The 26,436-nt window shown below is 45.3% G+C and overlaps 2 protein-coding genes across 6 annotated transcripts in view; both read left to right on the forward strand.

The window, feature by feature from the left end:
- LOC147015576 (casein kinase I) overlaps positions 1-12,224 on the forward strand; it is a 128,540-nt gene extending 116,316 nt beyond the window's left edge. For 2 of the 5 annotated variants that reach the window (XM_085850456.1, XM_085850455.1), the window contains exons 9-13: positions 5,916-6,064; positions 6,454-6,558; positions 7,403-7,507; positions 8,275-8,381; positions 9,874-12,224. In XM_085850456.1, coding sequence (XP_085706582.1) covers positions 5,916-6,064; positions 6,454-6,558; positions 7,403-7,507; positions 8,275-8,381; positions 9,874-9,925 — 518 coding nt within the window. In that variant the 3' untranslated portion in view covers positions 9,926-12,224. The remainder of the gene's footprint in view (positions 1-5,915; positions 6,065-6,453; positions 6,559-7,402; positions 7,508-8,274; positions 8,382-9,873) is intronic. The other 3 variants (XM_085850457.1, XM_085850458.1, XM_085850459.1) reach the window with 3 other exon arrangements.
- A 2,687-nt stretch (positions 12,225-14,911) lies between these two features.
- RBM8A (RNA binding motif protein 8A) lies at positions 14,912-23,107 on the forward strand. Its single transcript, XM_085850460.1, has 6 exons — positions 14,912-15,026; positions 15,238-15,297; positions 15,426-15,503; positions 16,993-17,129; positions 22,383-22,522; positions 22,702-23,107. The coding sequence occupies exons 1-6, from the start codon at positions 14,960-14,962 to the stop codon at positions 22,745-22,747; spliced, it is 528 nt and encodes a 175-aa protein (XP_085706586.1). The 5' UTR covers positions 14,912-14,959; the 3' UTR covers positions 22,748-23,107.
- Positions 23,108-26,436: the final 3,329 nt, after the last annotated feature.

The raw sequence follows: 26,436 nt of genomic DNA on the forward strand, positions 1-26,436 counted from the left end.
TGTCTCGTCCGTCTCTCTGTCTCGTCCGTCTCTCTGTCTCGTCCGTCTCTCTGTCTCGTCCGTCTCTCTGTCTCTCTGTCTCTCTGTCTCTCTGTCTCGTCCGTCTCTTTGTCTCTCTGTCTCTCTGTCTCTCTGTCTCTCTGTCTCTCTGTCTCTCTGTCTCTCTGTCTCTCTGTCTCTCTGTCTCTCTGTCTCTCTGTCTCTCTGTCTCTCTGTCTCTCTGTCTCTCTGTCTCTCTGTCTCTCTTTTCCGTCTCTCTGTCTCTCTCTCTCTCTTTTCCGTCTCTCTGTCTCTTCCGTCTCTCTGTCTCGTCCGTCTCTCTGTCTCGTCCGTCTCTCTGTCTCGTCCGTCTCTCTGTCTCGTCCGTCTCTCTGTCTCTTCCGTCTCTCTGTCTCTTCCGTCTCTCTGTCTCGTCCGTCTCCTCTGTCTCGTCCGTCTCTCTGTCTCGTCCGTCTCTCTGTCTCGTCCGTCTCTCTGTCTCGTCCGTCTCTCTGTCTCGTCCGTCTCTGTCTCGTCCGTCTCTCTGTCTCGTCCGTCTCTGTCTCGTCTGTCTCTCTGTCTCCTCTCTCTCTCTCTCGTCTATCTCTCTGTCTCTATATATATATATATATATATATATATATATATATATATATATATATATATATATATATATATATATATATATATATATATATATATATATATATATATATATATATATATATATGGGGGGGGGCTCTGTGGAGATTTTATACATGTTGAGATTTTGACATGATGTATGCAAATGACATCATGACTTGCATGCATTTGATATTAAAAGCAGATTCAATGAATTGAATGTTCGAAGCATTATATTGTGCAAGCGAAGTAAAATTTGTTAAAATGGTCTTGTGGCTGGAAGGATACCCAAGACATCGAGGTTTGTGCGTAATCCTATGAGCTGTCAAGGAAGCGTGGGGAGCGGGGTGGGGGGTGGACGTGTGGGTAGCGGAGCGTGGGGAGGGGGGTGGACGCATGAGGGGAGGTGGACGCATGGGTAGCGGAGCGTGGGATGGGGGTGGACGCATGGGTAGCAGAGCGTGGGATGGGAGGTGGACGCAAGGGTAGCAGAGCGTGGGATGGGGGTGGACGCGTGGGTCGCAGAGCGTGGGGTCGGGGGTTGACGCGTGGGGAGCAGAGCGTGGGGTCGGGGTTGACGCGTGGGGAGCGGAGCGTGGGGTGGGGGTAGACGTGTGGGTAGCGGAGCGTGGGGTGGATGTGGGGGTCACTGAGCGTGGGGTGGGGTGGCCATGTGGGGAGCGGAGCGTGGGGCGGGGGTGGCCACATGGGTAGCGGAGCGTGGGGTGGGGGTTGACGCGTGGGGTGTGTGGTGGCCGTGTGGAGGGTCTGGGTAGAAGTGTGGGGGGGAGGTTGGGGTGAACGCGTGTGGGGAGCGTGGAAGTTGAGTGGGGATCACGATAATGGGGGATGTGCTGAGAGAGCGAGCATGCGAGATGCCGGGAGAGTGGAGAAGGGTGTGTGGGATGAGGGGAAGCAGAGGGGCAGACGAGGAGATATCCATGGGGACAATGCGGAGTGGAAGAGGGCATGGGGACGCAGAAGGTGGGGGGGGGGCACGTGGGGACATCAGGAAAGTGGAGCGGGGATGTTGGGGGAACGGATGTGGGAAGCGTGGTGACGCCAGGGAGCAGAGTGGGGACACATGCCATGCCAGGAGCCAGAGGGGCTTGTGGGACTGAGGGAGCATGGGGCCTGCGGGAAGCTGTGGTAGCGGAGGGGAGGATGTTGGGGAGGGAGGGGTGGAGGGGCCATGTGGAATCTTGGGGGAACAGAGTGTGGTGCACGGGACACTTTTTATTTATTTATTTTTTCACTATACAATGTCGAGGGTCGTATAAGAGATCTTGTGGGGGGGGGGCGTGGTGGAGTGGGGGTGCATGTGATGTGATGTGCATGGAGCTGATGGGGGTGCATGTGATGTGATGTGCATGGAGCTGATGGGGTACACAGGACACTGGGAGTGGAGGGGGAATGCAGGATGCTGGGGAACGTGTGAGGCACCAAGGGGATGGGGTACTCTGTGGGAGCAGGAGGGGGGCGAAGGGGACACAGGACATTCTGGAAGCAGAGTGGGGTTTGGGGTGAAGTGGGCAGGATGCTGTGGGACTGGAGAGGAGAGTGGGCAGGCTGGGATGCTGGGGGAGAGGATAGTGGTGGGACGCTAGGGGAGGGGAGAGGTGTAGGCGGAGAAGAAGGGGGTGTTCAGGACATAGGGAGAAGAGGATGGTGGGTTCGGGATGCTGGGGAGGAGAAGCGGGGTTCAGGATGCAGATGATTAAGATGGGTGGGGGTGGCTCACGGGGAGCAGAGCAGAGTAGAGGAGGGGTGCGGATGCAGGGGGAGAAGAGTCAGGGGCGAGACATGGGGAAGAGATTGGGGACCAGAAGTGAAAGGAGCAAGGAGGGGGGCGGGAAGTGAAGGTTAAGGCAACTTCTGTTGTTTTAATCTAATAATTGATTATAATGAAGGATGTAATCGTTAGCAGTTTATCAATATAATTATTTCATACTGTATTACTAATTTGTTTTGTATTTGGGTTCATATTTTGGGTTTGAAATTCGCCAGTGCACGATAATAAGTGGAGTTCTAGCCTTGAAATTATTTTTGAACATGACTGCAATTCAAAACCCAGAGTGAGTTGGCATTGGTAAAAATGAAAAATTCACCAATATACAGCCAAGTTGTGCAGCTGTCTAATTCTTTGCATTGCTTCAACTTTCAGACACTTAATATGATCCCGAGGAATGCATGAAATTCTTCTTATTTAACTTGACGGCATTTCAACGATCGGTTTGCTAAATGGGCTGGCAGGGTGGCCTCGATGTAGGTACAGTGGTACACTCACCTCTCAGCTGTCTTGCCTGGGTTTGAATCCCGGCCCAGCTATAAACTGCCATCCAGGTGTTTCACAGGCTGCGTGATTCCTCAATGTGTGTGCCGTCCCTGGGATGGATGTTAAACTGGGAATCCCATCTGCCAGCGTTTGTTGGTAGACGTTAAATATCATACGGTATCCTTTGTAAAGAGTAGGTGAGCTTTTGCTGGCACCGTGGCCATATTTCCAATCCTAAATTCCTGCCCTAACCTACAGGGGGCACTGAATCAGTGGCACAGTTGCATCCTCCGCCAATGATATTTCATAGGAGAAGAAGCAGGGTTCAGGATGCAGTTTATGAAGATGGGTGGGGGCAGGGGGGGGGGCTTGTGCTGCATACCCCGTATACCTGCATCCCCGTACCACATACGATAGAAGTTTGCTCGATTACATAAAAATGTAGTTGGAGATCAGTTTTTCTTTTCTTTTTTTTTCTGTTCTTCGCTGTTCAGTGGATGTAAACCGGTAGTTTTTATTTAGAATTCTTCGGTCATTAATTTATTTTAATTCCAAATGTCATAATCACTCGTGTATAATACGCAGGGCACCTTTTAGTAAAATTCTCAGTAAAATACCAGTTTAAATGTATAACTGTAACCCAAACCCGAACCCTAACTCCAGTTCAGGACTGGAAATGTATTTAACTCGAAAGCAGTGTTTTGTGGAGAGAGAGACAGAGACAGACAGAGACAGACAGAGACAGACAGAGACAGACAGAGACAGACAGAGACAGACAGAGACAGACAGACAGAGACAGACAGACAGAGACAGACAGACAGAGACAGACAGACAGAGACAGACAGACAGAGACAGACAGACAGAGACAGACAGACAGAGACAGACAGACAGAGACAGACAGACAGAGACAGACAGACAGAGACAGACAGACAGAGACAGACAGACAGAGACAGACAGACAGACAGAGACAGAGACAGACAGAGACAGAGACAGACAGAGACAGAGACAGACAGAGACAGAGACAGACAGAGACAGACAGAGACAGAGACAGACAGAGACAGACAGAGACAGACAGAGACAGACAGAGACAGACAGAGACAGACAGAGACAGACAGAGACAGACAGAGACAGACAGAGACAGACAGAGACAGACAGAGACAGAGTGAGACATTTTAGGTGGTGTTTAATTCCGCATAACGGATGATTCCTAACTTGTATGAACCACAATATGTGAACGACGTGGCATGCTGAATGTACCGAACAACTCTTAGTGATATGGGGCGTCCATCAGATGAGCACAGCAAGACTCTCGTTAGTAACTCTCAAGTCTTTACCGAGTCGTTATCTTGCATGGTGATTGTAAAGCATGATTATTTTTTTTTTGCTGCGGTATGTTTTTAAACGTTTACATGAAAGGTTTTCAAAACGAACTCGTGCATTATAACCGACCAATTTTAATTATTTCATTCAAACGATTGCCATTCAGTGCAAAAAATATATACGTTTAATGGTGTATAAGATATCCCACAATGCACTGCATTTTAAGATGACGCACTCATTAATGAAGGTTGGTCTTGTGTGAGTGCGAGAAACCTGGAGAAATGGAGCTTTCACTTTGGTGCACGCAGTTCACTTTTAACCCCCTTCTGCTGAAACTCCCAAAATCCAGAATCACTGCTCACTTCCACTTATCCGTTCTCCCCCCCCTTCTCCCCCCACACCTGTGGAACCAACTTCCACACACTTCGATCTTCTTCTCCTCTCCAGGTCTTCAAGATAGCTGTTCATCACCATCTCAGATCATCCCCGATCCAAAACCATGATCTTCTTTACACCGGTTCAACCACTCTCCCTCCCCCAACTCACCAAGTTTCCAGTCCTTCCTTCCTCAGTGTTTGCTCCTGTATCCTTTTTGTCCACTCCCTGTGTCTTCCCGCTCCCTCTGCGTCAACCTCTACCCTTAATTTTCCCCACGTCCCTTGTTTGTCCATCTCCGTCTCATTCATCCCTCAGCCTGGCTGTTGGTGGTTCCCCTCCCTGTCTTTTTACTGTTGCATCCTGATCCGTTCTGTGTTCTCGCTCTTCCATGAGCCTTGATTTTGTATGGAGGAATTTTTTTTTTTAACCCCAAAAAACCTTCTCATAGAAAATACACACACCAAATTTTGATCAGATATTTCTGGGGAAATGTGCTGCTTATGCACGAGTGATTAGGGTAACCAAAATGTCGTCGGACATTGAAACGTCACACTATTCTCTGGTTTCTGGAAACGTCACACTGGTTACCTGTTACATGTACATGCCTGGCCTATCGGTGTCGTGGCACTTTGATGGCATTTTGTATAAATATTTGAGATGGCTGCACAGCCATTTTGGAACTTGTGCTCTGGTGTCCCCATCATTCGTAAATCTCGTCACCCCGACGGTTGAAAGAGATGAAAAACAAAAAATTTGACAAGTCTGGACCATACACCTGGCCTTGCTCCTCCTGCCCTCTCCAGGCTCACCAAGCCACATGCATTCTTCAAGAAACCCTCATCTGGTCACCCTCCCAAAGTGTGGACTCGTTGCCCACTCATGAATTTGTCTCCTTGTTCTCCAGATTATGAAATTGTCTATCTGTGTCTGTTCTTGTCCTCCTCCCTTCAGCCTTTAAAATGCGCTGCCCATCACTACCTCATGCTCTCACTCATGCACGTCCACGATATCTATCGCACACATGGATGCGTTCCATTCTGTTCTTCTCCCAGCTATTGTTACTCTTTTTGTTGTGCTTGTACTCCATTCTTCCTTGTGTAGGTCACCCTCACCCTCACCCTCACACTCACCCTTCAGCAGTTGGTTTGTAAACCTGCAAACCATTTATCCACATTAACAGTGAGGGGGTATCTGAAGACCTCTTAAAAATACATGACCTTGTCAACCATTACGAGATGAATACCTGTCTTTTCATTAATACGATATTTTGATGCTGCTTGAGTGATTGTCTGTTGAGCTGATGTACAAGCATGTTAAAAGAAACCTGTTATTTGGGCTTCAGATGAAATGGCAACCTACCTGAGGTACGTGCGCAAGTTGGACTTCTTTGAGAAGCCCAACTACGAGTACCTGAAGAAGCTTTTTGAGGAACTCTTCAAGAAAAAAGGATATGCATTTGATTACAACTATGACTGGAGCGGCAAGCAACTGGTGAGGTTTTCAATAAATGGGATGTAGTTTGGGAGATCCACATTAAAAAATAAATAAATAAATAAATGGAGGCACCGCCTACTTGCACAGTGGCCCGGCAAGGATCGGAAGCCCTGCCTTACTTCGGGCCCCTGTGTGATCTGCTATTTTAGCTTTTTAATTTAAGATGTTTGGCATGAGATGCAGCTGTTGATGCATCGGAAATGGAGACATGCATTTGGACAACAGCAAGGAGTTGAAAACAAATATTGTGTCCTTGGAAGAGGAGTTTTTAGCGACAAATTTACTTTGGTTAAATCAATCATGGCAACCCGATTGTTGATTTCAGTATCCTGGCTTCCTCAACCTGTCAATTGATTTGATTCGTCTCGATCTTCTTCCTTGTGCAGCCAACGCCAATCGCGTCAATCCAACAGGATCCAGCTACGTCCGCAAACCGAGACGCCTACCACAGAGACGTTCATGGCCACACCCACCACACGACGAAGCCACAGGCAAGCCGACTCGCTATTCAAGACTTTCACGAGGGGCGTTAAAAAAGGGTTCTACGAACGAGATGCTCGCAATAGTCCAAGGCACGCTAAACAATCGTCCCAGTGTATGTCTAAATAAATAAATAAATAATGCATTCGGATATTTTGCCTAAACATCCATAAACACACTTGTTGCTTCATTTTTGGAAAACGTACAAAATGTCGGCTTGTCTTGGACCGCCGTGCCTCGTTTGTAAGAACTCTTGTACGCCCTTCGTTGTATCGCTAACTTTAAGAGCGCACCCGGTGCTCTTGCAAGCTACTGTAATTTGCTCTATGGTATGTCTCATCTCTCGGATTTCGACTCGGAGCATTGGTGACTAGACTGTGATAGGTTCACTGGGACCCACGCCGGTCTTTTTCGACACGAGACTGGCTCGTGGCCACGACTCTTGAAACGACACAGAAAGGTCAACTCGGCAGCACAGTTGTTCATTAAGTTGTTTTTCATCTGACCCCTTGTGTTGCACGTCGCATTTAACCCTTTATCCCTTTTTGATTTTGCTTTTTGTAAATCTTTTGTTCGCTTCAATACTTTTAGGTTTGCTGTATGTTACGTAGACATGTTTACTTTGTTAATAACGCAATGATCATGATTGAGCTATTTTGGTCCATAACTGATTTGTGCATGCGCTTGAGCAGAATGTGTGATCGTTTGCCACATTACCTGCCTTTGAGTTAACCCACTCGACTCCCGTTAATGAAGATGCTCTGCACGAAATGAAGCCGCTGAGCCGATGAGCATGCGTTCCCCTCTTTTATTTTTCTCTCTCTTTCCTTGGGCACCTTGTGAACACACCCACAGGGGTCAGAGCACAAGGTACCGCGGGACGCCCGTCCTAACCGCCATACAAATGACTTTCACTTGGCCACGCAGCTGCCTGGAGACAGGCTGGGGGGTTCTACTCAGGTATTATATATCTCCAGTCCCTTATATTATGCTTTTGTACTCTACTCTGGTCATCTGTACCACTCACTAACCTGCTTGCATTGGCTTGCCGGTTGCTCTGATCAGGTGAGGCTTCCCTCAGCATGACCTCCTCAGCGGCTTCACTAACTCGTACGAGCGGTCACATTTTAATCTGGTGTGCACTCTGTCTGTCTGTCTGTCTGTGTGATGTGGCACCTTTGCTCCTCCTGGTGGTGATTTGTTCAGTGCCATTGCTCTTCTTCCCCACCTCCCCTCTTTGCTGGTTCACTGCTGGTCTGGTTGTGGCCTATCCTCGATGAGGGGAACTGAGGAATTGGTTGTGGAAGAAAACTCCCACTCCTGCTGCGGCTCAAGTTTCCAGAATGGATTTGTGATACCATATTGCCTCGAATGTTCCTATTTGTTCAGGCAAACTTATTTTGCTGTTGAGCATTTCTCAATTTGAGATGCCCTCTTTAAATGGTATTTGCTGTACATTGAGGCCATTTATGAATTTATTTTTCTTAAAGACTGAGAATAATTTAATGTCTGGACTTCCATCGCTTCCAAAATTATGTTTGAAGTTCGGGCTCCAGAAGCAACTTGTCATGAGGGGTTTTCTTGTTCATCTCCATCATGGGCTTTTGCAGCAGGAGCTGTTTCTGGGAGGCCTGGCATGAGCTGTTGTGACAACCAGCTTGAGGTTACGAACATGAATCACGTCATGCTTTAATCTCTTTGCATTCCCCCATTTTCCCCTTCTTTAGGTGGTAATCTCTACCAACGGTGAGTTAAATCCAGATGATCAGGAGGCTGGCCACTCGAATGCTCCCATCACACCACAGCCCAAGGTAGAGGTTGTGGATGAGACAAAGTAAGTATCATTGGAAGCTCGTTGCACTTAATGATGGGCAGTCGTGATGAAAGCTTTGGAGATGCCTCGCCCAGGTTCATTCTAATTCGCGAAGCGAGGTATAGAGACATTACAGAAGTAAATAGACACTGTGATTTTTAAAGAATTTGTTTATTGAACATTTGAAGTACATTTGATCCATTTTAATACATACACGAGTATTTTGTAGAATTGCCATTTGCAGATTTCAATTCTTTTACACTTTCAGGCAGAGAACTAATGAGTTCTGAAATTTTCTCTTGTGGGATTTCTGTTCAACTTTCACGCAAACGGGTTAGCAATTCTACCCGTGATGTTGGTTTCCTGGAATTTTTTCTGCACAGCTCGATCCAATATGGTCCAGAGGTGTTCAATGGGATTCTCGTCAGGAGACTGACTTGGCCACAGAAGTCGCTTGATCCCGTTTCTGTCCTGCCATTCTTTGGTCTTTTTTGCAGTGTAGCATGGAGCTCCATCTTCCATGAACAGAGTGTCGTTTTTGACCATCTGACCAGTGGAGAAGATCAGGAGAGGTCCATCCTCAAGGATAGAAATGTGTATCGTAGAGTTGATGTTGCTCTCGATTGTTGCTCTGACCAGCGCTCCGGATTGCCCCCCACACCATCACTGAAAAACCACCGTGTTTGACAGGTGGCTGCAATCGGTTCAAAGAGAACTCTTGATTGGGAAGTCTCCGGACCCATACGCTTCCACTGTCGAAAATTGAGCAAATTGGGACTCGTCTGAAAAAAAAATTACAGTTTGCCAAAACTCCAAGGGTCTGTTGGCCATCTCGTCAGCCCACTTCTTTCTCCTTTGAATGTTGGTTGGTCCAAGAAGAAGTTTTCTCTGAGCTGCTCTCCCATCGTAACCCAGTTGATGAAGGCACCGCACGGCAGTTCTTTAGCTATCTTGGACCTCTTCTGCAACATCTGCTGCCTTGCAATGGGGAGTTTTCTCAGTGGACTGCTTCACAGCTCGAAGACACCTTTCTGAGGGCCCAGATCAACCAGAAGGGGGAGCTGTGGATTCCATGCCTTCGCTGGTGAATGGCACAATCACCCGATTGACCGTAGAAAGCGGAATGCCAAGGTTCTGAGCTTTCTGACACTGGCCAACTCCACCTTCCGATTGGCCAACAATTCATCCTCTTTGAAAATCAGAAAGTTTCTGTGCTTCCTGGGTTCGAGGCAGAGTTAATTGTCACACAAGATCCATGAACTTGTTTCTGCAAATAAATAGTTGAATATTAGTACAAATCACTGAGTAAAACTTGCTTTAAACAGATGAAATGAAATGAAATTTAAGGTGTCTATTTACTTCTGTCATGTCTCTGTAGACCTTTGGATGAAACGATGAATTGTTATAAAATGCAGGAAATTTGCATCGTCCTAGATTGAAGCCAGCTTCGGATCACAAATGCGTTTTTTCTTTTATGATGTGACTCACTATTCGTGGTGTGCACCCTCTGCAGGTGCTGCTGCTTCTTCAAGCGCCGAAAGAAGAAATCCATGCAGCGTGTATAGCGAGTCTGATTGCCCAAACATTGCTGTGTGGCCCAACTTAAAAAAAATGAACTATAGCGTTGGCAGAAGAACATGGAAGGAGCGGGACGATGAGGAAGGAAAGAAGGGAAAGAGTGTGGTTGCCAGGATGCTCATTCTGGATTTGTATGAGCTTCACCACTCCCCCATCTTTCCTCTTGATATGCTCTGTAAAGAGCTCATATGTTGGAGACAGCCCTCCCCACATTCCCCCTTAATGTACTCACATGCATGTGGAACATGCTGATGAGCACACTTGGGCTTTTGGTGCCTTGGAACTGCTCTGCTCTCGCACGTCGATTCTGGAACTCCATCCTGATGTTTAACTCGCTTCTGTTTTAGGATTTTTTTTGAGGGGGGAGATGGTGGTGGGAGGTTATTAAGACTTTCAAAGAAAAATGAAATGTCCACATTTCAGCACCACATCATCGTCATGACCCTGAATCATTTTTTGGAAGCGTCCGCGAGGTTTCTGAGGGTCTGCGTCAGGAGGAATCGTCCGCCTGCATTCCACACTGCTGCATGTTCACATGCCGTTCCTGGATGTTGCTTGGCTGAACGGGCCAAGAATGTTTCCCTACCTTCATCTCCTGCATCAGTGGGATGGTGATATGCTTCGGCCCCTTCACTCAACGTCGAGCCTCATGCTTCTGGGTCTGCAAATAGCCATGTTACATAATGGTGTAGACAGCACAACCCATGTGCAGTGCATTATGCTAACACCGGCGTGTACATTAGTTGGAGCTTCAGGAGCGTGATTAGTCGCCGTCTCAATTCGGTCAGGCTCCGCATCAAAGAGCCGACCTACAAATGATGGCAAACCTCGCTCCGCATTCGCCGTCTGCCAAACTATTCTTTACTACCATGGACTGGTTCACAATTTGCCAAATAATGGACGCTTTGATCCATACCAACATTGGCCATCAGTGGGAGGGGTATGAATTTCCTACGTCAGGCAGGAGCAAATATGTTTGAAGGTTTAGTATTGTCATGCCTTGTGCTGTATCCTCGGAACAGCTCTCCATATATTGCTATGTGTCTGTCTCTGTTTCTGCCGTCTTTCTCTGTCTTTGCCATCTGTGTCTGTCCCTGCTGTCTGTGTCTGTCCCTGCCGTCTGCGTCTCTGTCTGCCGTCTGCGTCTGTCTGCCGTCTGTGTCTGTCTTTGCCGTCTGTCTATCTCTCCAAGTTGTGCTTTAATTCCGAGGATATTGAAATGCTCCTGCTTTACGTTTTTTTTTCTTTTATTTTGATGATTATGATGATATGGTTTGGCTATTTTTCTAGCTCCATATGCATATGACTTTGACTTCTCTGTTTCGTTCAGCATTATCCCTGAACTGTGAAATCCATTGTACACATTGTTTTGTTCACTTTACTCATTCTATCCATACCAGGTTTGTAACTCTGTCTCAAATTGGTGTCGTGCTCTCCCCTCGGCATTTGTAACGAGTTTTGAAATTTTCTTTTTCTTTTCTTTTCAAGTGTCACCAAATTTATGAATGGTACCTTTAGATCTTGTTGTTGTTTAATTTCTATTTAAGTGTTTTTGTTTGTGTTTTTTTTTTTTTCCTGTGGAGCTCGATAGTCTGGTGAGATATGGACGAAGGAAAAGCGAGAAAGAAACATCCGCTGCTTCATTATGTGAGAGCAAAAGTAGCCAACCCTTGGCAGCACTTATACATTGCGTAATCCCCCCTTGCACACCGTCAGTCATTCGCGCTCGTTGAACCCGGGGAGGAGGTTGCTGCTCCCAGAGAAGGGAGTACTTTCCGCCAAACTCCTGGGCGGGGGTGGGGGAGGGGTGCCGTGCGTTGTCCCAACGTGTTTTGGTTTTGCGCCTTCGTTTGAACGTTTCCTCAAAGACCTGTTGTGAAGGTTGGACGTGGAAATTGAGCGACAGAATCGTGAATACCTTTGCCACAATCTGCTCCCCCGCTCACCTCTCCCACCCTCGCACTGTATCCTATATAATTGGGCTGCATGTTAAAATCCCTCCTGATGGATGCCATATCTGATCGTGCTGGCTATAAGCTAAAGGGTTTCCATCTCTTTTGTTTCTCACAAACTTCCCTTTTACTTGTCCTATTGTAACATAGTTGTAACTGCCTGTAGAGTGGCAGCCGATGGCTTTTAAACCAAGAACATCCCTCTTGGTTTCTTAATTTAGTTTTGATTTTTTTTCCTTCCCCCATTTCTTCTGTATATTTGCTCTGTAAGGTTGTTGCGATATACTGTAGAACTGTTCCATTACATTAAATCAATAAAAAGAAAGGAATTTAATTTTTTTTGTTTTTAAAACCAATTTAAAGCCGAGCCGTTATCTGCGTTTTTCAGGTTGTTCGTCCGTCCCCGTGCGTGCGTAGCAGGTTCTCGTCATCGCGATAACTTGTGAACCGCTGAAGGGATTTCAACCAAGCTTGGCTCAAGTACGCAGTGCAACACAAAGACGGACTGGTTCCATTTTGGGTTCAACAGGTCAAAGGTCACATGCTTTATGAAGATCATTTTGTTTTTTTCTATAAGATCGAGGTTCATGGGAGAAATGTTCTTACTGCTACTGCTGCTGCTGCTGCTGCTGCTGCTACTACTACTACTACTACTACTACTACTACTACTACTACTACTACTACTACTACTACTACTACTACTACTACTACACCCACTCTTTCAAGAGCCTGAATTGTTCCCACTTTATTGTGGGCTCGGCACAATTCTCTCACGAACCGGCTGGGCAGACCTCCATTTCAAATGAACGCGATTTGGGCAGGAATTTGTAATTTGTTTAGGGTTCTGGCACTAACTCACCTACCCTCAATTACAAACAGTGGGATCTTTGTACATCATCTAATGCAAGCAGATGGGACACCCGGCTTAACGTTCATCTGAGGGGCAGCACACGTCACGATGTTACTCCTTGGCTGGGAATCACCAATCCGACAGTTTGTAGTTGAGTTGGTAATTGAACCCAGACCCAACTGGTTGAGAAAGTTGTACCAACCATCCTGTTGGACAAATCGTGCAACTTTGTGTAACTAGTGGGTAGATTGCTTCAGAAACGATACAATGGAAAAAGGAAGTAGAAAGTTTTTTTTGGTGAAAGGGCACAGGGTCATCGAGTTGAAATGTGGTGGTGGTGGTGATGAGCAGCAGTCCTGGAAGCCTAGAACTCTGTATGAGACTGCGTCGACCATGGCGGACCTATTGGATCTTCATGAGGCCGGTGGAGAAGAGACACACGAGATGACAGCCTCTGCAAGACTTTGACACACAGGATGAATGGAGTTAACTTTTGATTGCAGTACTGAGGTTGAAGACCTTGCACATGGGTGCCATTATTCCATGACAGATGACACTTAGGTTGAAGACCTTGTACATGGGTGCCATTATTCCATGACAGATGACACCGGTTGAAGACCTTGCACGTGGGTGCCATTATTCCATGACAGATGACACTGAGGTTGAAGACCTTGCACATGGGTGCCATTATTCCATGACAGATGACACTGAGGTTGAAGACCTTGCACATGGGTGCCATTATTCCATGACAGATGACACCGGTTGAAGACCTTGCACGTGGATGCATTCTTCCATGACAGATGACACTTAGGTTGAAGACCTTGCACGTGGGTGCATTATTCCATGACAGATGACACCGGTTGAAGACCTTGCACGTGGGTGCCATTATTCCATGACAGATGACACCGGTTGAAGACCTTGCACGTGGGTGCCATTATTCCATGACAGATGACACTTAGGTTGAAGACCTTGCACGTGGGTGCCATTATTCCATGACAGATGAAACTTAGGTTGAAGACCTTGCACGTGGGTGCCATTATTCCATGACAGATGACACTTCGGTTGAAGACCTTGCACGTGGGTGCCATTATTCCATGACAGATGACACTTAGGTTGAAGACCTTGCACGTGGGTGCCATTATTCCATGAGAGATGACACTTAGGTTGAAGACCTTGCACGTGGGTGCCATTATTCCATGACAGATGACACTTAGGTTGAAGACCTTGCACGTGGGTGCCATTATTCCATGAGAGATGACACTTAGGTTGAAGACCTTGCACGTGGGTGCCATTATTCCATGAGAGATGACACTTCGGTTTAAGTTCTAAGCAGGAGACAACAGAGGAAGCTTTTAGCCTTGTGGAGAATGTTGATCGTTGCTTGCTGGACGGGCTATGGCTGATGATGAGTGGTGGACCTCCAGAGGGACCCCCGGTGTTAAAAATTGTTTGCAAATCTTCATTCGTTGATTCAACACCTATCACAGCACGAGGTCCTCGGGTTACCACGTACGCCGGCATGTCCGAGTACTTCAAGCTTGCGCATGAGGGGAAGGGCATTCAAATCCAAATAATTGGAGGTACGTGGACCTTCGAGAGGACTGCGCCGAGTGAACGTTATAAACACCTGGGTGTTTGATTCGGTTAAAAACACTTCCTTATGAACCTTGCAGTTTGTAATCTGATGATCATCGTCACCTCGAGCCGTCTTGCGTCATCAGCAACTCGACCGTCACGTGCTCCAGCGCACACCTCCACCCAATCGATCCCTCATGTCAATGGTGAAGAATCATTGGAATTTTTTTTTTCTTCTAATATCCGGATCTTCATCAAAATCGATTTGATTCGTCGTCGTCACACACCGGACCTGTCCACTAAATTGCGTCCAAATCGGTCCATACCATTGAGACGTCAGACAGACAGACCATCTTGGCATGAGTCTTTCGGTTTTTCTTTTCGTACACAGTGTTCGGCCATGACGACGTAGTTAGCAACGTGAACCATTCGGACGACGGCTATATTAATTATTTTTGAACATTTTTTTTTTGTTTTGATTTATTTATTGTGAAAGCACCAGTGAGGATTACTTATTTGATTTTAATATACTGTGTTGCCGTTCTTCCAGTCGTATTAAACGTGTACGTGTGTGTGTACTGCTGCCCTGGGGGCACTGTTAGTTTTGAAAAGTTCGAGGAAGAAGCTGAACGTTCACATCGACCATGGCGGACGTATTGGATCTTCATGAGGCCGGTGGAGAAGATTTCGAGATGGATGATGAAGGAGACGGTAACGAATGAATCCCGGGAAGCTTCGTGCGGTTCGGCTGTGCCGTGTGTGTGTCGTTCGATCGGAACGCTTGGCCTCCGACCCCTTGAGGCCTAGTTGCAAACATCTTGAAGTACTTTGGTTATTTTGTGTTAAAAAAAATATAATATAAAAACCCCCTTTTGTTTTGCGATTTCGGACTTTATTGTGAAAGAAATGAATTTTGTTGCAGAAAGTATTCATAAACTGAAGGAAAAGGCCAAACGAAGGAAAGGCAGAGGATTCGGTGGAGGTATTTATTTATTTGTTTTCCTTCTTTGCGTTTGGTGATTCATTCTCGTGATTCCATCGATGCCTGCGCGCGCGCGCTCGAAGGACGACGCTGAGGACGGGTTCTGCCCACGTGACCTTGTGTTCCAGATGATGGGAACAGAGGCAGGAGGAAGGAGGATTACGATTCGGTGGAACAGGATGGAGACGAGCCAGGACCACAGAGATGTAAGTGTCAATTCGTTTGAATGTTGCGTTCGTGTTCTTGGATCATTTCGGATTGATTGATCTATCTATCTATTTAATTTAATTTTATTTAATTATTATATTATTTTTTCCATTCCCTCTGCCACCGAAGGTGAAGGACGTTATGTTTTCACCCCTTTCCGACTATTTGTGTACAGGATATCTCAAAAAGTTGGGGACGGATCCGGATTGAATTTTGTGGACAGGTTCGGTGTGTGATGAGGACGAACTTATTAGATTTTGGTAAAGATCCGGATCCCGATCCGACTAGTAGAATTTTTTTTAAATTCATTCTTCATCATTGAGAGATATGGCTAAACCGATATGTAGCACGATATCTTAAAAAAAAGTTGTGCACGGATTCGGATGAAACTTGGTGGACACGTTGGGTGTGTGACGTGGAAGAAATTATTCAATCTTGGTGAAGATCCGGATCCGACTACAATAATTTTTGAGTGATTCTTCACCATTGAGAGATGGGGCTCAAAAACGAGATGTAGTACGACATCTCAAAAATGTCATGGTCCTGATATGTTCTTGTGGATCAGGCATTTACAGGACAGACGTGTGCGCTCCACAGAGTTTAATTCTGTGGGAGGTGTGCTCTTTAATACCTGGATACGATTTTGGGGAGGAACTTTTTCTGAAGGATTCCTCGAACAACGTTCAAGTGGGTTCTTGTTTTATGAGACTGCGTAAGGGGGATTATTTACTCGTCTACTCGAACAGAGTTACCGTGCGGAGCGCAAACTGGGCTTCACTCAGTCTGCCTACTGACGCGTCGGTCTATGATCAAGGACTTCATGTGGATCGAATGTTACATTTTGAACATTGGAACACGAACCTGCAGTTTAGTAGTACTTTGGCTCTCAATTTGGCAAATTGTACGGAATGTCGTCCCGGGCACGCGCGGAGTAAGGTGATTTATTCATTTATTTCCCTTCGACTCTTGTCTGCCTGTCTGTCAGTCTTAAGAAAATTGAAAATCATTCCAAACATGAAACGTAGTTTTTTGGGGATCTCATAAAGGACACAAACAACAGGCACAAGGAACTGATACGATGTGTTAAATACAGTGGTGTAAAAGACTGCATCAAACGGGCATTAAACTTCCAGGGAAAATAAAAATAAATCCTTCAGCCTTTGTTGTTGGCACTTCCAAACACCTCCAATACTTGGACAAAATATTACACCATATCGATCAATCAAGTGTGCCACTCGTGCTCTCAGCTTTGGGGAATAGCGAGATTCAGACAAAATGGCAGTTCGTACGAAATGTTGATCGTGGTCAAACACAAAGCAAGAGTTGAAAAGGCCCTTCCCATGCCCTTTGTCTCAAGACTGTGTGGAATAAAAGTGTTCAATGAACTCTCAAGTTTTGTTTGTGTGAAGTTTCATGGCGTGGATACATTGAAATACCCTTCCTCGCTTCACCTGTGATCACCTTGTGACGTGTGCTTGTGTTCCAAAGCTATTGAAGGTTGGATCTTGTTCATCACGGGTGTGCACGAAGAGGCCCAAGAGGACAACATCCATGATAAGTTTGCTGAATTTGGAGAAATTAAGAACGTCCATCTGAACCTCGATCGCCGTACAGGTTATCTCAAGGTGATCTGTGCAGGTGTTTCTTCTAGCATTGATAAAGTACAAGTTTGTTGTTTTGGGAAGGCTAGTTAGTCACCCCTTCAATGTTCATGCATGCGTGAATGGAGAGACCATTTGCTTTGATCCACCATTTCACAGCAGAGTCTTGGCTCGCTAACAAGGAGTGGACACATTCTTGCCACCCCATCTCCCCTCCCCTCACAAAACGATTCAGTTCTACCAGAAGTTGTGGTGAGAATGTTTGTTTTAATTTGTGTGAAGCTTCTATAATGTGGGGAAACCATCAATGCATTCTTCCAGTTGCCTCATCCTTGTTAAACTCCCAAAATCTAGGCTCGGTACGCACCTTCACTTCTTTGTTCCTCTTTATTTTTTTTTTCTCCCTGGAATTATGATATTCCCCTCTTCCCTCCAGGGCTTCAAGCAGGTGGTGCACTACCATCTCAAGTATGGCAATCCCTATCCATGATCTTTTCTACCCCTATTCACCCTACCTAACTCCCCCTCCTCTCTCTCTACATTCCCTTGCTTTTGTTAACCTCCACCATCGAAGATGGGTGGAGGTTACTGTTTTCACCCCTTTGTTTGTTTGTTTGTTTACCTCCGCCATCGAAGATCACAGGTTACTGTTTTCACCCCTTTGTTTATTTGTTTGTTTGTTTGTGAACAGTATTACGGAAAAACTCCGACGGATTTCGACGAAACTTGGTGGGGGGTGAGGTCTGGTCCAAGGATCATGCATTAGATTTTGGACTTAGTCCAAAATCCAATATGGCCACTATGGTGGCCAATTTGAAAAAAATATTTGAATTTTTTTTTGCATTACTACATGTTTTTAGTGGTTTCCAACCCCCCCCGCCCCCCCCCCCAAAAAAAAGAGAAAAAAAATTGGCAATTTTTTTTCAACAAAATTTAGATTTTTTTTTTGCATTTCTTCATGTTATAAGTGATTTCCAACAAAAAAACGTGCCAAAATTATAATTGCGGCTGATTTTGGAACTTCAGGTGGATATACCCACGTAAAATCAATTTGTCTCAAGGAATCGAGTTATGACGAATGAATTGAGTAAGTAAAAGGGAAAGTTGCAAACTATAACTCTGAGCACTGTTGACGTTAAATTGAATGAATAGGATATCAGGTTCACTTGAGTGACCTCGCAGTATTGGCGGCAGAGATTTTGCACTCTGCCGAGTGCTCCTCCACAAGTTGCACCTGCTTTTACACCATTAGTTCATTTCCTTTTTACTCTCATCCTTCTTCCTGAGCCTACATTGTGTGTTAAAAGAAAAAAAATGCAGATTGCACCACTTTTTCTGCCATGAAGTGATACAACCAATCTGCAGCTGCATGGTATTGCTCACCCTCACACTTCTTGCTACCACTTCGACTCTGTCGGGATGGGTTGCTAAGTTGTCCATCAGCCCCATTTCGCCCAGATTTGTTATCTTGTGTTCTCTTTTTTTTTTTGGACCACTCCAGAACATCTGCATGGTATTATTTATGAATGATTTCAAAATATATCCTGAATTGGCCGCACACCTGTTCCAAAGATTGAGAGACAACATAAATGCACAACAGCATCGATGAGACATGTGCACGTGTACAAGTATCAGGGGAAACCTTAAATTGGAGGTTCAATCAAATTCAATGTCCGTACTTATTTTTTTGGGGCCAAGCTTTGTTACTGATGTTATGCCTATTATTCGGAAGAGTACCTGTCCCAAGTGATGGGGAAAGCTAGCAAAAGTACCCATCCCCAGTGACAGGAAAAGTTTAAGCTAATCTATCAATTTAAATAATATTTCACAGACTTTAAAAAGGTCAATTGTATTGCACTTATTGGTTTCACGCAGAGCTCAAACTCAGCTATTTATACCGCCCACCACAAAATGGTGGTGCAACTCAGGGCGGTGGACATTGTATTAGTCTCAGAGTAATAAATATCCTGGTTGCAAAATAAAATTTAGCATCAACGTGATTAGCTTACCTGGACTTTAGTCTCGTGATCTTATGTGATCGAGCAATGCGAGTAAGTGAGTCAGGTCAGTCTGTTCGTAAACACTTCAGTCATCATCGCTTGAACCAAACACAATTTTGATGAAGCTTCATCACCCATCCATTAGGACAATGCAGTGTTTTGGTGCTGCCTGGATGGGTCACCACTCTCAATCAGGATACCAGCAAGCTGGGACTTATTTTGCCGACCTCAGAAGGATGACGGGCATAGTCAATCCCACCTGGTATTAATTCAATGGCCGAGTGGGATTTGAACTCAGGATCCTAGGATCCCAAGCCCACCACCCTGACCATTAAGCGAACACCAAGCATATCACCCATGCTGAACTAAAGCTTGTTCACAGCCTTGTTAAAAATAAATAAATGAAAAATCAGGATCGAAGGGGTTCTGTGGGGGGGTTTGATTGACTGTTGCTCCTGATCCAGTTGAGCTTTAGGACATGCACAGTCCTATTTTTCATGTCTGTTCTCTCATCATTTCAAAATTGAATGTTGAGCTTTTCAAATGCAGCGTGAGAAGCAGCTGTCAAACGGGCGACAGATGAACACACGGACAGACACCACTGTTCACAATATATAAATCGATGATTTCCTTTTCAAGGAACTTCAACACAGAAAGACCATTCGGCCCATGAAGCCTGTACAATTGTTGCCAACCTCTGACTTTGTATACAGTCAAGGTTCTGGAAGAGCTCGAACATGAAACGGATCAGGACGCAACGGGACAAAAGGAGCAGTGGAGGGGGACACCAACAGTGGAGTTGAAGGACAAAATAGAGGAAGAATTAGACAAACAATGGTGCAGGTAGGAATGGAGTGGACAGGATGGATACAGAAGGAAACGTCTTCCACCCCCACCCCCCTTCTGTCTCTCTCCTACCCCACCCTTACCACCTCACTGTCTCTTCCCAATTCCTTCCTCCCTCTCTCCCCCACTCAGACGAGGTGGTTTGTCATCGACTTTGCAAAAGTATTTCTGGCAGGAATTTGTAACTTGGTGACAGTGCCGGCGATAACTCGTCCATTCTTTATGAACGACATCATGGGGATCCTCATATCCATTAACTGATGGCGGAAGACAGGACACCCAGTTTAAAGTGTAAGAATGACACATTTGATGATTCACCCTGTCTGTGAAACACCAGGATGATATTTTATAGCTGGATTGACATTCAAACCCAGGATAAACGGCTTCGAGGCGAGTGTGGGTACTTTGAGGTCATTCTGTCGGCCGCAGTTGTATCAATAAACAAACTGTGATTCCATGTTGTGTGTATATATACACGTTAACATGTACATGGAATGAAGTAGAATCCAAATTTAAAAAGACCACGACTGATGCCCCTGAATCCATCCATTGGGACCACACTCTGTGCAGAGCGTTGGTGCTGCCGAAGCAGTCTCCTTGGCTTTTGGACACAATCCTGGACGGGTCACCACTCCAACAGTATACCAGGATGCTGGCACTCATTTTGCCAACCTCGGAAGGATGACAGGTCGAGTTAACCCCACCTGATATTAATTCAACAGCTGAGCGGGATTTGAACTCAGGGCCCTCAGATCCCAAGCCCACCACCCTAACCATTTGGCCAACACCAGGCATAGGATGCCCATCCCTGGTGGGAGAGAAAGAGTGAGGAGCGAAAGTAGAGGAGGAGGAAGAGTGAGAGCATGAGGAATGTGGAGATGGGGGAACGTAAGGGGGAGGAGAGAGAGAAGGGGGGGGGGGTGGCGGAGAAAACGGAGGTGGGGGAGTGGTGGAGAAAACTGAGGGGGAGGGGTGGTGGAGAAAAAGGAGTTCCTGAATGGTGTAAAAAAAAAAAAGGATGTAGGACGATTAGCTTTAAGAGTGAAAAAAAACAAATACACCCATGCGGGAGTGACGTCATCTCTGCGAGAAAATATATAGCCTCCTGAAGGGAGGGCAGTTTTTGCAAACTTTGAAGTCATGTGACGCGAAATTCGAAAATCCGTCCTCACCAAATTTAGATATTGTCCCATAGATTCATATGCCACAATCAAATTCAAGATTGCTTGAGAAATGTTGGAGATAGATTTTGAAAATCGTCATTTTCGCATTTTTTGCCAACTTTGAAGTCACGTGACACGAAAACGAAAGCGAATATCGAAAATCCGGCCTGACCAAATTTAGATATTGTCCCATAGAGTAATTTGCCACAATCAAATTCAAGATTTCTTGAGAAATGTAGGAGATAGATTTTGAAAATCGTCATTTTCGCATTTCTTGCCAACTTTGAAGTCACGTGACACGAAAGCGAATATCGAAAATCCGGCCTGCCAAAATTTAGATATTGTCCCATAGATTCATATGCCACAATCAAATTCAAGATTGCTTGAGAAATGTAGGAGGAGATAGATTTTGAAAATCGTCATTTTCGCATTTTTTGCCAACTTTGAAGTCATGTGCCACGAAAACGAAAGCGAATATCGAAAATCCGGCCCGATCAAAATTTAGATATTGTCCCCTAGATTCATTTGCTACAATCAAATTCAAGATCGCTTGAGAAATGGTGGAGGAGATAGAATTTGAAAATCATCATTTTCGCAACTTCAAAAGCCTCGTGACCTTGACCTTGACCTTCGGTGACCTTGAAAGTCACACCATCGTGTACGTCTCATCGACCTCTATCAGGATCACTAATGACCAGATCTCCCGCTTCAACTTCATTGTGAACGGACGGACGGATCGTCACCTCTCCTCTCAACACCAATATCATTAGGTCATGCTCGAAGAGATGACCTCAAAAGGAAAGTATTTTGGGGCCATTTTACCTCACCTCCCACGAGCGTATTATTTAATTATATTGGGCAAGAAACAAATCGTTTTTTCCAAAATTTTTATCTGATTAAACTCAAGATTTTGACAATTAATTAGGCCAGGAGTTTCGATCATCAGATATAGAATCAGATTTTGAAAATCAGTTTTTAATAACCTGGTGACACATTCTTCAATCTTACCGGAGCTAATGACATTGCACCGAGCCTCACAACCAATCAGCCAATATGTCGGTGCAGTGAAATTTTCTCATTGACAATTGCAAGGCAGTAGGTGAAGACGTCAGTTTGTTTTATCGCAAAATGTGCTTTATGTGGACTGAAATTTGTTGAGGGTGAGGGTCAAACACCGTTTCTCACACTTCGGACAACTATAAATATACACAGTGGGTACTGAGATACATTCGTAACCGGCTTGGCTGAATCACTGCGTGCTCCCTCAGGGTTATGCCCTGCTTGAATATGAGACCTTCAAGGAGGCACAAGCAGCAATGGATGCTTTAAACGGCACTGACCTCCTGGGACAGAAGGTCAGCGTGGATTGGGCGTTTGTACGTGGCCCACCGAAGCATCATCGGAGGAGGTGGATATGACAGTGGATGAATGGGCTGGATCTTCAGAAATGTCTTGATGTGCTCACTGTCTCTCTCTCTCTTTCTCCACCCCCTCTCCTTACATTCCCCCATCTCCACATTCTTCCTCACGCTCTCTCCTCTCTCTTCCTCCACTTTCGCTCCTCACTCTATATTTCTCTCCCACCAGGGGTGGGCGAAGACGCAGTCGCAGCCCAGACAGGCGGCGGCGTTAGCTACGAGCAGTTACAAGCTGCCTTGTACATCTGCCCCTTTCATTTCGTACATTTACAACAGCAATTTTCTTTTAAAAGGCATTCATGTTTTGTAGCTATGCATTTTGTTGTTTAGATGTTAAATAAATCCACCTTTTAAAATTCAACTTTTTGGTTTTGGGAGTTCTGTTTGAAATGCTGATAAATTGTATTTTATTGTTTTTTCTGGTGTTGGTGAAATTTTTCCTCATCACTGGTAGGTCTCGATGGCTCTCAAATGCGATTGGGTTGAATGAAAGATCATTTCCTGAACATCCATGTCGAAGTTGGGGTGGTGGCCATGTTGCTTTTCCTTCATTAAAACAATCCTGAAGTTTTGGATTTTTATTGCCTTTGTCTTTTGCTTCAAAAAAAAAATCTTTTTTTTTTTTTCCCCCCCTCTTGTTCATGTTTTGGAGGTGAGGCTACAAATATATTGGTTTTGAAAGAAAGTCATAGTAAAGGTGAAACTTTTCATTTTGGGGGTTGGGAGCTTAAAGAGCAGGTTTTGGGTCGCTGATGACTTCACGTGATTCGAAGGTTGTAAGCATATTAATAAACGTGGGGTATTTATTTTCTTACATTTGAAACTCAAAATATGCTAAAATTAACTTTCAAGTCAAAACTTTTGTCGGTGATCAAAAAACAGACCGGAAGTTATCAAAGATGCTATGACGTCACGTTCTCGGAAAACTTCGTGAACATTCGGAATCAGAGTGTAAACAATGGCGAGATGCGAATCAGAGAGTGATTTCAGCGGTGATGAAATTGAGTGTTTTCATTCCGATATTGCCGAGGACGAGTCGGAAGATTATGGGAATTTATACTATGGAGTTTCTGGCCCTGAGCCATATAAATTTGAGCCACATGCAAGAAAACGACCTATTTTGTGTCCAAGTGGCAAGACTGACTTGTCCGGCAGTTCACACTGACAGACTGGTTTGTGGATTTTCATTTTCTTGTTCAATGTATAAAATAATGTAAAGTTTGATTCGTCTGTGACTTGGATATAATAATTTTTTTAACCCTCTAGTGGCCTGGTGTTGGCTCAGTGGTTAGGGTGGTGGCTTGGGATCCTAAGGTCCTGAGTTAAGCCCCGTCGGCCGCTGAATTAATACATCAGGGGGTTGACTCAGCCTGTCATCCTTCCAAGGTGGGCAAAATGAGTACCAGTTCCAGTGTGTGTACTGGTAGAGGGGCACTGCATCAGCGACACAGTCGCGCTTCAAGAAATGATAGCTACCCCGGCAGCTAAGCTGCCATACGACCACCACCAACCCTCTTGTCACTCAAGAGTCAGAAATAGAATGAATCAATAATGGACCCAAATGGATTATACACGATAGCCTTGGCGTTGAAGTCTTTCTGACAGCTGAGCTTGACCCCAGCGAAAGTGAACAGTTAGAACAAACCCCAACGTGTGACCGACCACTGTTTCTCGCCAACCACTGGTCCGATCTAATTGAAACTTACCAGGTATAGTGCTGGGGACCTGAGTTTGTGCCTTTTCAAAGTCCAACATTAATCGGACAAGTGCTTCCCAAGGACACGTTGCTGCGTAGGGGTGGCCTTTGGGGAAGAGATTCTCAGCCGCATTCCCCATTACGAGTTACAACGTACGGACTTCCGGATAGCGTATTATAATAATTTCTTGATTTCTTATGTGCATTTATAGATAACCAATGCCCCAATCCTTGAGAGGTGACTGAGAAGATGAAGCAGGAGCCAGCTGAGGAGGAGAAGGCTGAATGGTGGGCACAGTGTCACGCTTGTTTTGAAACCGAGTTCACTCATTGCGTTGCCTTTGTAATCCTCGGCTGTGAAATGGTCACCACAAATGACAAGTCTATCCAAAGGGTCCTCTTTACCCGTTTTCTTTGGGGGAAAATTTGCCCGTTTTGTTTGTACAAATCTTATCCACTGCCGGCGAATGTTTGATTCCTTCGGGAATCGGTGGGGGCGATTACCCGTTTTCCAGCCATTTTTGCAGAACATGACACGTATGAGGCGTGATGTACAAATATCCAAATAACTTTGTTCTACAATAACTCAAAATAAAAAAATGATAATATAGACAGTTGCAAGCTCAAAATAAGCGAAAGAACGGCCCGCTGAACTGGACACTTCTTAAATGAGTGAGTGAGCGCCGCTTTGTTTTGGAGAATGTGATGTCACCATCCATATATGGGCACACTGCTGTTTTTTTCAACGGCCTCGAGAAATAAATTCGGAGTTAAATTTCATTAATTTTCCCAATAGTCAGGCAACCACAATAGTTTGCATCGAACTATTTAATGCACATATCATATTGATAAATTTTCAAAACATGTTTGGTGACCTGCAACCTGCTCTTTAAGTGCAAGAATTACAATATTGGGAATGTGGGAGTAGTCTATTTAAAAAAAAAAAAAAATTTTTGAGGTCACCGTCGTGCCTACCCCCAGCGGCCGATTTCAAACAGTGGTGTGTTTTGTCGTTCTCTTTGTCCACACGTGGACTGCTTGAAGCTCGGACATAACGTCAGTATTCTGTGCTGGAATATATTAACAGCCAGGATCTCGACAAATGGGCGGCTCGTCCGGGATTCGTTCAAGTAAGAGACATTCGAACTGAGACAAATTTCACAGTGGGCCGCTATCTTCCTTCATCTGATCATCGTTCCCTCACCAGCGGACGCCATCTTGGAGGAACCTTCTCACCAGCGGACGCCATCTTGGAGGAACCTTCTCACGAGCAGACGCCATCTTGGAGGAACCTTCTCACCAGCGGACGCCATCTTGGAGGAACCTTCTCACCAGCGGACGCCATCTTGGAGGAACCTTCTCACCAGCGGACGCCATCTTGGAGGAACCTTCTCACCAGCGGACGCCATCTTGGAGGAACCTCCTCACCAGCGGACGCCATCTTGGAGGAACCTCCTCACCAGCGGACGCCATCTTGGAGGAACCTTCTCACTTGCAGACGCCATCTTGGAGGGATTTTCTCACCATAGGATGCTATCTTGTGTTTACGCCAGTCATCGGCCAACAAAACAAAAAAAAAAAAAACGTGAGTTATTTGTACATTGCATTTTCTCATTGGCAATTTGATGTGCGGGGGTGATATTGGGTATTTCATGTCGTATTTTCCCAACAGAGCGTTGTGTGCGAATTACGTGCATCACCCCAATATTGTTTGCCTCCCCTGTGTGAATTGCCCCGTCCCATGTGGTGAAAGATATTGCTGAAATATTTCGACCCAGCCTCCTTTTAGACTTAGTGTTTTGTACCCTTGTATGATAACTCGTAGCCAAACCATGTCGGCTGGAGAAGTGAGAGATCAACCTGATCATGTTGACAGTCACGTGGGTGTCGATGTGAGCGACGCAATCAGCCTTGAGCGAGAAGTAGAAGTTGACCGATTAAACCAGTCGTTATCGATGATAGGCGAAAGCCCATTCGACAAAGGAAAGGTGGAAAGGAACCCAGGGTATGTTCCTGAAAAGCGAAGTAAAGTGGAAGATTCTGTGCGAAAGAAATTAGAACTAGTTGCTGGACCAAGCACTGCGGAGAAAACACAAAATACAACGTCACAATGTGATGAAAACTGCATACCAGAGGTGATCAAAAGCCTGAAAGAAAAATACGTTGTTTCGAGCCGTTCAGAGCAAATACGTAAACTGACAATATTTG

Source organism: Eptatretus burgeri, chromosome 12, assembly GCF_056783735.1.
Source record: "Eptatretus burgeri isolate ZD-2024b chromosome 12, Ebu_testis_v1, whole genome shotgun sequence".
Lineage (NCBI taxonomy): Eukaryota > Metazoa > Chordata > Myxini > Myxiniformes > Myxinidae > Eptatretus > Eptatretus burgeri.